The sequence below is a fragment of the Akebia trifoliata genome, chromosome 14, assembly GCF_017979445.1.
Source record: "Akebia trifoliata isolate Shusen 1 chromosome 14, ASM1797944v1, whole genome shotgun sequence".
In the NCBI taxonomy this organism is placed as follows: Eukaryota; Viridiplantae; Streptophyta; class Magnoliopsida; order Ranunculales; family Lardizabalaceae; genus Akebia; species Akebia trifoliata.
Window position 1 is genome coordinate 1,587,054 of NC_141388.1, and position 15,241 is coordinate 1,602,294.

General features: G+C 34.0%; 1 protein-coding gene across 1 annotated transcript; it reads right to left on the reverse strand.

The window, feature by feature from the left end:
- Positions 1-341: 341 nt before the first annotated feature.
- On the reverse strand, positions 342-10,773 carry LOC147385364 (Leucine-rich repeat protein kinase family protein). The gene is made up of 9 exons (XM_086422060.1): positions 10,030-10,773; positions 4,865-6,407; positions 4,231-4,364; positions 3,433-3,673; positions 3,034-3,239; positions 2,101-2,153; positions 1,545-1,656; positions 1,121-1,445; positions 342-644 (listed from the first exon to the last, which is right to left on the reverse strand). The coding sequence occupies exons 2-8, from the start codon at positions 6,207-6,209 to the stop codon at positions 1,167-1,169; spliced, it is 2,370 nt and encodes a 789-aa protein (XP_086278186.1). The 5' UTR covers positions 6,210-6,407; positions 10,030-10,773; the 3' UTR covers positions 342-644; positions 1,121-1,166.
- Between the last annotated feature and the right edge of the window lie 4,468 nt (positions 10,774-15,241).

Consider the following 15,241-nt stretch of genomic DNA (forward strand, 5'->3'; position numbering starts at 1 on the left):
ATGTTTTCAAAAATGGCATAAGCTTCACATCTTGAGAATACCTTAAAGAAAAAAGAAAAAAAAACAGGTCTGTTGTATTGGTTGTTTACAACAGATACCTTCTGGGCACTTGCTTCTTCATGCCTCCATTTAGAGGAGTCTGGGATCGATTGTGTTGATAGCCAGGTTCTTTAAGGGACAGTCCTGTTTTGGTGCTTAAATCAACCCGTGCGATGGGTTTGGGCTAAGCAGTATGATTCTCAGCTTAGTTATCCAGGAATTGGGGTTTCAATGTCCACATTATAAGCTCTAAATACTACATTATAACAATGGCCCAAGTACACTGTTGGTTGTTTGGTACGTATGCAATGTATAATGTATTGATGACGATAATATAACAATATAATACAGTTTTGAAACATTTTAGAGCTTTCAGCATTTTCCCTTGGGAAAATGGGATATAAGCAAAAACACTGACTGTTTAACAAGTCAAAAACTTGACTACCACATAGAAGACTAATAACACGAAAATGATTTGAAGCAACCTTTAAGCACACCATCCATGCAAGGAGCATGGAACACACATTCAGAAAGGTTTCATTGAAGAGATGTCTTTAACATTTCCGATATTTCCTTTCTTCCTCTTCATCACTCCCCACATATCTCTGCATTATAAAAAAACATGTTATTAGTATTACTTCTGCTGGGAAAAAACAGGCTAAGTAAATTTAAAAGCAAGTGTTGTTGCAACACTGGTGAACTTCCAAAGCACTAACCCTGTCAGGTAATAAAGAGTAATAAAAGACACTCGCTAGTTGCCCAAACCAGGTAAGCTGTGTTTGGATTGGCAGCCTAATTTAGTATGAAGAGTCGTGATAATCTGATTTCCTCACATGTCATACTCAATTGACTCCCCTGGCATTAGATGTGTGTGCAGTTGTGTATCCCGAGGAGTACAGCTCTATGGTTCTAGCACATATCACGTCAGGGGGATTTGATTGAGTATGCCACGTGGGGTAGTCAGATTATCATGATTCTAGTATGAAATCAATAGGACTTGATGAAATATTGATACAAGTATTGAATAACATGATAGGGTATAAAAATTGGGGCAGAGTAACACAATTATATGAAGAAATACCTTGCAAGATGGGATTCAAGGAATCACAAGGATCTGAATTTTGCTGTTACTGGAAGTTGAGCTGCCAGGGTAGGGGTTGGGAAGGCGAGACTGGTGACCCTTCACAGCTCTGGGAGTTTCCTTGCCATTCCTCCTGAACCTGAGCTGCAAACTGCAAATTCCATAGTATGTCCTCAATAGAAGGTCTCTCAACTGGCTCATTCGACAGAGCCCTGTTGCAAATATCCATCACGGTCTTCAATGATTCATCTGAGCACATATTGCAGATCGCCGGATCAATGATGCTCCTTCGAGATGCATCATCAGCCGTCAGGCCTACTTGTAACTGCATAATAACAATAAAAGGTGTTGCTTTCACACTATAAAATATCAATAAAAAGTAGTGAGAGCAAATAGTATGTAAACAGAGTAAACAGACTCTAACCTGATCTTTTCCAAAATCTACTTCACTTTTGGACATGATCGGTCTTCCTACGATGATTTCTAGTAAGATCACCCCAAAGTCATAGCCATCACTCTTATCCTCGTTACTTGTTCTGCAGAGCAACAGATTTGGAAAGAATTAGTTTAACAGTCTACATCATTATTTATAAAATCTAGGAAGGATAATACAAATCTTCATTTTTATATAAGCTGCATTAAAAGTAAACTGGTTGCAAAAGGTGAGAAAGGTAATGGTCCAAATCAGGGAGGATAGAGTGAGGTGGATCTTTTCTGAAAAGGAATAGTAAGCTGACAAGTGTTGTAAAGGTGTGAAATTTGTTTGTTTAAGAGGGATAGTTGACTGTAGAACACTAAGTTGCATCATTATAGTAAACCAGCATGCATTCATATGCATACTGAACATCACCCATAGTCACCAGATACGACATATTTTTTATTGACTAATAGGCCCTTCAATTAGCATAAGCCTATCAAGCTATATTTATGTCCAAATTTGAATTTCACGAGTCAAATTTGAAAGGAATTTGGTTACAAACCTTCCAGGAAGGCCAAATTCTTTTGATCCACTAGAAGACACTACTGTACCCATCTGCAAGTGTTAGCCAAGCAAGTAAGCTATCAGCTCAAATATATTTTCTTCAAGCAAAATAATGACTTGATATTCGTTCATAGGGAAATTCTCGTCCCCAATGTTTCAAATAGAGTGAGGCATATATATGGCCATTTGCCTCTGAGAGGCGAGGTGTAAGCCTCAAATTATTTTCTAAAACAAGATTTAAAAGATTCTATAGAAGTTGATTAAACACAAAAATAAAAGGATAGATAAAGTTAAGGCATTGGTAATTGTTTTTGATGATTTACCATAAAAATCACTCTTCTTGAGGTAGGATTTTCAAAACACTGACTATTGATTATATGATGTCCATCAAGCAAAACTTGTTCTTTTATTATTCCAAGGCCTATTACTTATTCTTGTATCATATTTTCTACTAACTTAAATTCAGTAATGTCACTGCTAATGTGAAACAAGGTATACTTCTAGCAAAAATGATGACATTGTGAATCATGGCAGTTTGACGAAACATTCGAGAGTCCATTGAATCTTTATCCTTCCCACTTAAAGCTCATTTTTTTTTAGCATTTAGTTCTCTCAATTTTTTGGTTTCTCCCACATTATATAAATTTATTCACTTGGAAGCTTCTTAGCTGAAGCTACCAAATCATGTATGTCAACTTTATTTGTTTAAATGATACAAAGAAGATGATCATATATATCCCATGTTCATCACACATGCACTTGTATGGTTGAGGCTTAAACCTCGCCTGAGTCTCATGGCTCAACCGTCAAGGCTTAAGTGTCAATTTCATGAGGTGTAAGCCTCTTCTAACAATTCGAAATTTAAGCCTTGAGGCTAGGGGCCTAGACCTCATCTTGAGAAGAATTGTTTTTTACCACCTCTTGTACCTACCTTTCCCGTATTCTCTGCTAATAAAGGAAGGTTATAGCTGCTGATTTTTGCAGTAAGGTTTTGATCCAACAGAACATCTGTTATTTTCAGGTTATTTGAAAATACACCAGGCACAATCCCTGTATGCAGAAATTGGATACCCTTTGCAATGCCAATTGCAGCAGCTATCCTCTGTGTCCAGGTCAGAGTTTGTCCTGCAGGTCCATCTGCCAAATGAAGTGTAAGAAAACCAACTACTGAGAAAAAATACAGAGTGGAATATTCAGTCAAGTATTGACTATTGACCCCTGAGAGGTAAGATCTTCTTTTGTATCCTACATGTTGGGTAGAGGCCAGAATGGATTCTTTAAATATAAAACATGAAAATATACTTAATATACACTATGAATGATCCTTTACCAGAGATGCGGCTTCTAAGTGTTCCATTTGGTATGTATTCAAAAACAAGGAATACTCTGCTGACGCTTGAATCATCCAGGTCACACTCAAAGCAGTGTCCAAGAGCACTAACCAAATGGCGATGTCTGAGTTTCGAAATCAGTTCGACATGGTGCGTAAAGTTATGAGTATTGTGCCTTCTTTTAACTTTCACACATCTAATGGCAACAAGGGAACCACCACTGAGCCTACCTCTGTACATCTAGATCACAACAGAAGCAAATAAAATTCATGTCCAGATTAGAAATCTGTGATTCAAACACTCAAATCTAAAAAGGGAAGACTTCGTACATGATATACTAGAGAGTAAGAAGTAAATAAATGGAATTGAGGCCGAGACATTTACAATGTACTAATACTTGCATGGACACCAAAACAGTTCTGGATAGAATCTTTTTATTTTAAAAAAGAAGGCCCTTAAAGATACATTAGCATGGCTATGACGGAAAAAAAGTTATTAATTTATTACTCTCTGTTGGCATCATTTATTTTCTATGTATATATTCTAACATGCAGTCATTCCACATAGCTGAAAAGTAGTCCATGTTTGACCTGATTCAGTATTAGATCTAAGCATGTTATGTTAAGGCAACCTAAAGTAGTGTCCTTGTGGAAATGTACTGGAACACTTATCATATCTATGAATTTGGGTAAGATGAATTGTAAAAACAACTGCAATGAAATAAATCATGAAGCAATGGGCACAAATTCAATCAATAAAATCCAATATCTCGTGTTTAACAATATGGGATGGCATACCTGACCATGAGAACCTTTGCCCAGAAAAGTTTCTGTATCGAAGTTATTTGTAGCCTCTTCAAGCTCCTCAAAGGAAAATGTTCGATAAGCCGGAAGCCCAAGTGCTCCTAGTCTCATGGTTTGAGATATGTACCCTTCAAGCAAGCAAGGCAAGAAAAGTCAATCTGTCAAACTTTGTACTCATAAGCTGGGAGAATTTGTTGAAGTCATATCAGGTGAAGGCTATGTACTCCACCAAATTGAATTTGTGACATAAATACCATGTGAAATCACATAAAAAGAGCAGGAGCATTGATTAAAGAAAAAAGAATCACGTCAAATATATTTTCATGAGTATGTAAGCTGGGCTTGAATGGATATTGTGTTGAGAGAACAAAATTCAGTAATCTTTCTACAATTTATTAAACCAAAACCAATTGGCCAAAGCAATAGAATTAAAGTTAAACACCAAAGTTTCTGAATAAGCAGCATAACGAACATCGGCATTGACAATTGAAACTACAAATGGATGAAAAATCTGTGGCTCTGCATGAGTCTATCTGAGTTAGTTATTAGTTTCCGTATTTCCTGAACATCATTACTCAAACATAAGAATTGCAAAAAGGGAAAAATAAAGCCAATGATGAAACATTACTTGCATCTGAAAGCAGCTTTGATGAGTACCCACTTGACGCATTCTCTGTTATTAATCTCATTGGAGGTATTTTCATCATCTTGTTGGCATTTCCTCTTCTAACAACCAAGAAAATCAGACCAAGAAGTGCAATTCCTCCAAAAATCCCTCCAACTATAGTTAATGCAAGAACAGCATTAGCAGCTCTTCTTGGCTTCTTTTGCTTAAGAGGTAATATTCCTACAGCTAAAGCTTCATTGCGGCAAAAGAAATATGGATGCTGATTTTGATCTCCATTTGCCAGACAATTTCCAGCATATCGAACAACTGTGTTCTTAGAATCGGAAATCAAACAGGAGGGCAAGCTCCCAGTCAAAAGATTTGAGGACAAATCCACAAAACTAAGTTCCTCATTGCATGACATATTCTCGAAAAGCATTCCAGTGAATCTGTTCCCAGCTATATTCAGATAAGTAATTGAATCTATAGTTAGCAGTGATGATGGAAACGGCCCCATGAATCTATTAAAAGAAATATCAAGCCGCTCAAGCTGATAATAGGAGCCCAATTCTTCAGGAATCCCAGAGCTAAACCTGTTCTTCTTCAATACAAGAGTAACCAACTTGTTGGCCAAACTCGGAAACTGCGGTCCAAAATAATTATCTTCCAAGTCAAGAACTTGAAGGTTTGTCAAACTGCTAAGATCAGGCACTTCTCCAGACAATCGGTTTGTGGAGAGTGCAAGAATTCTAAGAGATTCCAAAGTTGACAATAAATTTGGCAGAGACCCAGTTAAAGAATTGTTCTTCAAACTCAAAACAGATAACACTTGAAGCTCACTCATCCAATCAGGAACTCTACCAGTGAACATGTTGTTATCTAATATAAGTGTTTGAAGGTTCTTCAAAGATGAAACCTCTTGAGGAATAACACCATAAAAGAAATTCGAACTTATGTTGAAAATTTCAAGTGAAGATAAACGAGAAATTTTACCAGGTAACTCACCCCATAAACCAAGAGACACCAATGAGAGGACTTTCAAGCTTGGAAGCCTAACAAGAGTGGTGAAGAACGAATCTATAGAGAAATTTCGTGCCAAAGGAATCCTCTTGTCCCCAATAATATGCAGCTGAGTTATACTCTTTTCATAACAAACAACAGTAAAAGATGAAGTGGGTTCAATGTTGCAGATATCTGTTTTGTTGTTCCAGTTGATTAAAACAGGGGGGAAGTTAAGTAGCTGTTGGAGTCTCAAAAGGGTTTGAGTATGAGAGGATTGTAGTTGTTCTGTATAAGAGATTGAAACAAGAACAATGAACAAAACTAAAAGGGATGAAGGGAAGATTCTGATTCTTTCCACAGCCATGATTACTGTTCAAAAGCCAGCAGTTTTGCAACCAAGAATGATTTATATTTTAGAGTTTAAAGAGAGAGAAAGGCCGGGAAATGAGACGGAACCATGTTGCAGAAACACCATCATAGAAATAATATTCGTTCTTCCAAGAAGAAGAGTAGTTGAGATTATATTTGAAGTTGTAAGCTTTTCTGCAGGACCACAGAAGCTCTGCAACCATAGAAAATACAGAGAACACAGATGGAACTCAGAAAGTTGCATTTATCTCTAACCTCATAAAAAGAAGTAAACTAGTCCGCTAGAAGGATCGTACGTACAACATTCACGAGACAGAGATATAAAAGCGGTAATTATCACGTATTTAATAACTTCTCGCCATTGTTTCTTCTTACGTGAAATAAAGGAAATCCTTTTTTTTTTTTTTTTTTTTTTTTTTGAGAGGGGGGGTGGTTTTTGTTCATTAACTAATACGGTAATACGGGTATGAACTTCGTAGAATTTATGGTATAAGATAAGAAAAATAATTATATATATATATATATATATGGGTCCCTATCCGTGGCCAACAGTTTGGCAAACATTTTGGCAAACATTTTTTCAAAACATGGGTTAGAGTCTTGGAATGGGCTGATTTTTGGTGAGGATGATCTCTACGGTGAGGAGATCATCCTCACCAAAAATCAGCTCATTCCAAAACTTCTAGCCCCATTTTACAAGTTGAAAAATCGTGAACCGTCCATTTTTTGTAAACCATTTTTGATGAGGTTAGAAGTTTTGGAATGGGCTGATTTTTGGTGATGATGATCTCCTCACCATAGAGATCATCCTCACCAAAAATCAGCCCATTCCAAGACCTCTAACCCATGTTTTGAAAAATGTGTTTGCCAAAATGTTTGCCAAACTGTTGGCCATTGATCGCTACCCTATATATATATATATATATATAGGGTCCCGTTCGGCACCCTAAGTTTTACCACACACTTTAACAAACGCGTTTTGTCCTACATGGGTTAGAAGTTTCAGAATGGGCTGATTTTTGGTGAGGATGATCTTTATGGTGAGGAGATCATCTCACCAAAAATCAGCTCATTCCAAAACTTCTAACCCCATCAAAAATGATTTACAAAAAATGGACGGTCCACGATTTTTCAACTTGTAAACATGGGGTTAAACATTTTGGAATGGGCTGATTTTTGGGGAAGATGATCTTCTAATCATAGAGATCATCCTCACCAAAAATCAGCCCATTCCAAAACTTCTAACCCATGTAGGACAAAAAACGTTTGTTAAAGTGTATGGTAAAACTTAGGGTGCTGAACATTTCCCATATATATATATATATATATATATATATATATGGGGGGCGTTCAATGGCAAACTTTTTAGCAAACTTTTTGGCAAAACATTTTTCAAAACATGAGTTAGAAGTTTTGGAATGGGCTGATTTTTGATGAGGATGATCTCTACGGTGAGGAGATCATCCTTACCAAAAATCAGCTCATTCCAAAACTTCTAACACCATCAAAAATAGTTTACAAAAAATGAACGGTCCACGATTTTTCAACTGGTAAACATGGGTTAGAAGTTTTGTAATGGGCTGATTTTTGGTGAGGATGATCTACTCACCGTAGAGATCATCCTCACCAAAAATCAGCCCATTCCAAAACCTCTAACCCATGTTTTGAAAAATGTTTTGCCAAAAAGTTTGCTAAAAAGTTTGCCCTTGAACGCTACCCTATATATATATATATATATATATATATTATATATATATATAGTCATGCTGGAGTGACTCAAGATGGGATTTTATATTGTCCTAACGTGAAAATGGATAGGAACCATAGATATTTTTTCACTCGTATCTCAAGGAAAGTATTTCTTTTTCCACACTTTCGCGTCAAGATGTGCGATGCGCGAGGTCCAATCTTGAGGTTAATTCAACATTATTTATATATATGGACCACATGTCAATGTGACACCCAAATGCATCATACGATGCCACGTGTATATAGAACATAGAATATAATGGACCCTGAAAAAAAATAGAAGTGAATTGAAATTAAATTTAAGAGCTCAATAGCCGTCTATTTTTAAACTCAAGATTTGGCTCTAAAAATTATTTTTTGAGGGGATTTTTTTTTCAAACCCAATCTAGAGTTCTAGACCACAAACAAGAGAATTAAGTTGTCATTTAAATCAACAGAACAATCCACATGACCCAATTGTGGACCTCGGTCCATGCGACCTTCTCCTATATATATATAGGACAACAATTATGATAAAATCTATGACAACAATTTTTTGTAAACCACTTTTAATGGGGTTAGAAGTTTTGAAATGAGCTGATTTTTTGTGAGGATGATCTCTATAGTGAGGAGATCATCCTCTCCAAAAATCAGCCCATTCCAAAACTTCTAACCCCACTTTACAAGTTGAAGAATTGTGGATTGTTTAAGTTTTTATAAACCACTTTTGATAGGGTCAAAAATTTCGAAATGAGTTGATTTTTGGTGATGATGATCTGTATGATGAGGAGATCATCGTCACCAAAAATCAGCCCAGTTTGAAACTTCTAAACCATACAAGACAAAAATTATTGTCATAGACTTTATCACAATAGTTGTCTCATGAACTACCCCTATATAGAAAGAGAGAGAGAGAGAGTGTTGATAATTTGACGAACTTTTGGTGGACTGACTTGAAGTACACTCATGTGGAAGCATATAACTTATTAAAAAAAAAGTCTATCTCTTGTCCATAGTGAAAAAAAGAAACTTTAAGATTTGATCACCTTGTGACATTTAAAATCATGATCCGATGAAATGAGGTTGTAGAGGATAAAATTATATGACCTTAAAATAAAATAAAATAAAAAATAGTTATTTTTCACCGTTGAAATTTTATTTTTAAATGTGGGTGCTTAGTAGCCGTCTTTTTTAAACACCATGGATCAAGCTCGAAAAACAATTGTTTTTAATTTTTTTTTTTTAATATGAATATTTTCATGAAATCTAGATGTCTGTGTTGTTGGATTGTCAATATGATTATCAATGTGGGCCCAACGATCTTTTTTAAAATTTGAAATATAAAACATAAACATGTGGGTAGAGAACGGGCAAAAGAGAGAAACTTTTTTTTTAAGAAAGAAATAAATAAATATGATTCAGATAAACATTTTCCTTACTAATTTAGTAAGATTTCAAGGGTCGTTAAGCTATAATCAAATTGGCAAATCCAAAACCACAATCCTTCAGATTTCATGAAAAAATTTAGATTAAAAAAAAATGACCCAAGATTTTAGATCTCCATTGTTTTGTGTTCATAGGGTTTTGTCTTCTACAACCCTTGGATGCCACAAGATTAGCTCAACGACCTTTAGTAAGATTTGAAATAATTAATTTAATAACACTAGAGTCATTGGAACGGTTTAACTCTACCAAATTGAATTGCTTCCCTATTCCAATTATATAATTTTTATTTTATTTTTATTTTTTTTATAAATTATCAAAAGATATATAATAATAGTTAAATGAACATTTGGATAAAAAAATTAGTACTCAATAAAAAATGATTAAAATCACAAATTGTTTGTTGTACCATTTTTCTTAAAAGTTATTTATAAAAATGATTATAAAAACCCATTATTGTCAATATCTTTTTTCAAATCCGATCCTATAAATTGTTTTTGTAATTCTCACCTTCCATTTGTTTTTTTTTTTTCTTTCTTTCTCTTAAAAATGAAATAAAGTCTAAATAACTATTAAAAATAGTAAAAAACAATTCATACTCATCATATCGCGAGAAATTTATTTCGAGTTTTTGGGAATCTTACCTCTCGTTTTCTGATCCGATTCTCGAACTCGGAGAACGAATAAAAACCAATTTAACTCGAGTAAATTCAAGCAGGTTGATCTCTGCAAATCAAGAACCGATCTCTTCTCTCTTGTTTACAGCTCTGCCATTGAACTTCGAAAGAATCGCTTAATCAACTCAAACGAACTGCAAATTTGAGCTGAGGAATCCAAAGCAGTCGTCTGTAAACTCGAAATTAAAGATCAAATTCAAAGATTTCCTCTACAAGGTAAGAAACTTTGGAATCGGATCTTAAATGCACTCTCAAATCAAACTTCTTCGCTTTAAATCTTTCAGAAAAACACCAAATCCACTGAAAATGCTTCCGATTGAAGCAAAATCTTCCCTAAATCGTCTCGAAATTCCAGTCAAAGGTTAAAAAAATCACTTCCGTCACGATCAAGCATCTGAAACTCTTATGTGTCGTATTCCAAGGTCAATTTTCTTCACAGATAGAGACATCTTAAAGACATGGATCAAGAACACAGGCAATCGTCCAAACACGATTCCAGAAAATCGAGCTGGAACTCACGGCTTTGAAGTCTCAACAAAGCGACAATCCGTATTACTATATTTCCAGTAAAATCAGTCTCAAATTTTAAATTTTTTTATTTATTTTACTTCTCTTTTTCTCTCTCTGCTTTTTGAAACTCGATGAGAATCCATTATTGGAGAGCAAAAGCAAAAGAGAGAGATTCTCGCAGAAGAACAAAACCTTTATTCCTGACTGCAACAACAACAACTCTTTTACTTTGAAGAGATGAAGAGATTTAGAGTTCAAAAACTATACAAAAAAAAATTAGGGTTTATGTTTTTTTTTTTCTTTTTTCGTATTTCCTGTAAGCTTTCACTTTCGCTTTCTGTTTCTGGCACTCTTTGGCTTTCCGTAACAGTGGCCCCTATTTTCAGTCTGTTTCTTTTGGCGCGTTTTCCAGATTTCATTTTTCAGGTAATTTAAATTAGAAAGTGAAATTACGGAAAAGGATCCCATATTGTCATGAATTACAAAACAACCTCACATAACGTACCCTCTTTTAAGGGTTTTTATAGAGTCCAACGACGATAGACAGCCAGTGTCCAACGAACTCAAGACACATACCTGTTTCCGTGGGGCCATTCCCTAGAATTTTGCTCCTTTAAATGTTTGATACTTGGTTATGAGTTAAAAAGTGTAGAGTCATTCCTTCTATTGTTCAATCTCCAATCAAGATAAATTGGACACAACATGAAAACATTCGATCCCATAATTTCGATTTTAGAGAAATTTATCAAAATGTGATCAACTTTTGACAAAATTCCGATTCTGGCTTATTGTTCATTTTAATTCCCAAAACATGAATGGTGACGATCTCAGAGATTTTAAAAAGTGATAATTTCGCAAGTTTATAATGACTATCTTATAGGTTCGCTACTTTTGACAAAAACGTCACTATATAAACCAACGAGATTGACACTTTTGAAGGAAAAAAAAATAATGAGCTTATATCACTTCATACTTGTGTTCTCGTCACTTGAAGAATCTATGATCTTATATATTCACATTTTGGGAATTAAAATGACCAATTAACCGGAATGGGAATTTGTCTTATTCAACTTTACGAAATGATAATTCACCCTAGATTTTAGTAGTCAAAAAGTGTTTGATTATTCCTTCTTATTCGTTAAATCTCCTATCAAGATACGTCAGCGCTACATAAAAGCAATCGATTCCATTTTGATTTCAATGTGTGAAATCATATGATACATGAAATTCACTAATATAATTATCCTTTACACTACATTGTCGGTCCGAAGCTTGAATAACATTGGTGATCTTTAATTTTATTCAATTCATACTTAGGGTGATTGAAGGAACATGACATGTTAAGTGGACCCCAAATTTATAGAATATGACTTTGATGATATTGATTTTGATAAGCAAGGTTTTAAATGGCTGAAATAACCATTGGGAAGCATTTATAATGATAAAGTATGAATGTGGCCACACAAAATAATAAAATTATAAAAGAGATTTTAGCAAGATCCTCAATAAAATAATGAAATTCAAGTGTCTTCCCTGAAATAACATGTTGAAATTTCTTATAAATTAAATGAAAAGGTTTGTTTTTTTTTAAAAATTTTTTTTTTTTAGAAAAGCATTCTTTTTTGTTTGAAGTGTTTTTGTCTAAAATGTCTCTCAAATAGAGAGTTGCTATTGGCACCCTAACTTTTGCTCACAGACTCTCCTCAGTGTATGCCACGTCAAGCATGCAAGGATAATTTTGGAACTAAAGAGAGTAGTTTTCTAAATTAAGGATGTCATGCAATACTTGTGGATTCATTTGATTGGTGGATCCTGGGTTTCTATGAGTAAAAAAAAAAATTCATTAAAACACACCCTTCGAACAGTACCAAGGTTTAACTCAAATCATAATCTCAACATTACAAAATATTATGACACTTATTCAAACAATTTCAGTAGTTGTTTACAATTATGATTAAACTCATATAAAATCCTGAACCAAAAAATAAAAATCAAACCAAAGAGAAAGAGAGAGGTTTTGTTGGCACCCCAACTTTTATTTATTTTCAACCATTCATTTTCTTTATTTTTAATTGGAGTGTAACAAGTAAAAGTAGGGAGTGCCAATACCAGCTCTCATATTTTATGAGAAAATATAATTTTAAAAATAAAATTATAATCCATTTAATACTTTGCTATTTGCTATTTCAAAAGAGTCTTTAAAGTTTAATGTATGTGTCAAGCGCCACCTTCTTGTTTGTATTTGCATTTGCTTTTGCGTTCGTCCATATGCAATTATGCATTTAAAAGATACATGCAAGAAACTTGAGGTGTGCTTTTCTATTTTTCAACTATAGTTTTCTTCTATTATTTTAAGAGTCGTCGCGATAAAGACATGCACTAGAACAAACATACATGATCTATACATGACAAACGTGATGAAGGCATAAAATCATTGATCTTTTTCTTTGAGATACACAATGAAAAGATTAACGATTCCATACCCTTACCACGTCAGCTGTGTATGTTGTCGCTCATGGTGATTAGATGCAACTCTCCACATTTGATCATTTTTCTATAGGAATCGAATAAAATGGAGGGATGTATCTATTATACCACACCATATTAGGGAATCCGTGTTTCTTTAAAATAGACTGCAGAGGACAAGTCCAAAGGAAATCATAATGGCTTGAACTCCTTTATAGCTGTTCCCCACTTTCCATGTTTCATGTATCATGTATGGTCGTTTTTGCAGTAAGGAGAGGTATATATATTTTAATAAAATAGAAGGTAAAAAAAAAAAAAACGATTTTATTTTTATTTAGAAAATAAGTTTTTAGACATGAAGAGGACCGTATACGTCAACAAGCGAAATGGTTGGGTCCACACCATCACGTGAACAATCTCATAAATTTCCATTATTTATAAAACGAGTCCTGATAAAATGACTCGTCAGATGGCATACTCAATCGACTCACTCACGTGGATAAATTTGAAAATCGTAGATCTTTCCACCTTGGGATACTCGGCTCCTTCATGTAACACATACATTAACTTTTAAATTTAATTAAGTTAATTTTTTAATGGATCGTTTCAACTGATTTATCGAGTCAGAGACTCAGAGTAAGAATTCGGCCTAAATTTGATGTTATAGTAAGGAAACAAAAAAAATAAATTATTTTTAAATTTAAAAATATTTAATACATTTATACGACTGACTCACTCGAGTTGAGCTATTAGTCACGTAGTTGACTCGAATAAAGTTTCAATACCTAGCAAGCATAACCGACACCACAAAAGTAGAATATGGCTCACAAGCATAACCTTCGTCTTTCTATTATTTTAAGTATCAAACAATGTCTTACGTGGATCACAATGATTGGACCACGTGTTTTGTCAACCACTCAAAGGTATTTTCTGGGAAGATCCTCTGTAGCACAAAGTTACTATAGCATAGTTTCAACATATGAGAGGGAGTCATACTAGGGATTAAAAAAAAAAAAAAAAGTAACATCTCAGCCCACTTGTGGTCACGAATTAGATCTGATTTACAATAAATAAATAAACAAGATTTTTTTTCTCAAGATCCATATCTTTAAAAATGAACGACTACTTAATCCCAATATTTTAAGTGTGGGATCTAATTGTATCGCTGATGTGGCACTCTGTCAACTGTTGAAATTGTGCTATAGAAACGTGTCATCTAAAGGAACGCTTCCTATTTTTTGACTTTGGATCTTATGTTTATCAATGGTTCTTTATAAAAAATTAAGCTTATTACATAAAATATTTCTAATTTATTTTGCAATTTGTTTTAAATATCAGGTCTTGGAATCATATTGAACTCAATTGATCCTTAACTTAACTCTTTCATTAGGGGAGTTCTACATGCCCTTCATCTATTGGAGAATATTTGAAAAACCTTTCTTTTCAATTTGATGACAGAAGTAGTGTTGTAGGAAGAAACTTTAGCAATTTTTTTTTTTTTTTCATCTCAAATATTCACCAAAATATGAAAAGATAGATAAGTCATTCTTCAAAGACAAGTTAAACTAAAAGATAAAAATATTTTTATTTTATAATTTACTTTACATAAGTTATATTTAATGTAATAATTAAAGTGATCAAACAATTTTATAATTAAAAAATATATATATTTAGGTGTCGGTGAGGACATCCAATGTCCCTTTATAATAAAATATAGGATTTGATATAGGTGAAGAAATTTCCAAGTATTGGAATGTTCGTCTTAACTTGGGTTGGGATTTCTATAATAATAAAATAATCTTTTATAATGCATGAACGTTTGTTTTGTTTAGGTGGCTGTCACTCCATTATTTTGACTCCATCATTATGACATATTAGGTAGTGAAGGCCCACATTGCTAACCCATCACCATCATCAACTACCGAGGCTCAAACTAAACTTAAGACCACAATAATTATAATAATAATAATTATTATTATAAGAGTTGCGATATTCTGACGATTGACGTGGCAAGTGCATTGAACCATAGATCTTTTTCTTGGGATACACAAGAAAAAAGAATTACGGTTCTGTGCACTTGCCTCGTCAATCGAGTACAGATCAAGTGAAAATTTTCAAGTCAAATTATCATTAGTCTTATTATAATAATAATTAGAGTTGTGCAGGAGTGACCTCAAGCTTGAACCTCATATTGCACTTCATG

Bases quoted from the DNA above. Each gene is read 5' to 3' on its own strand.
- LOC147385364 (XM_086422060.1), bottom strand. From the start codon at position 6,209: ATGGCTGTGGAAAGAATCAGAATCTTCCCTTCATCCCTTTTAGTTTTG. The intron at 2,154-3,033 runs GTAGGTACAAGA...TAACACTTGCAG, and splicing joins TAGCAGAGAATACGGGAAAG to ATGGGTACAGTAGTGTCTTC. The intron at 1,446-1,544 runs GTTAGAGTCTGT...GTTATTATGCAG, and splicing joins TAGATTTTGGAAAAGATCAG to TTACAAGTAGGCCTGACGGC.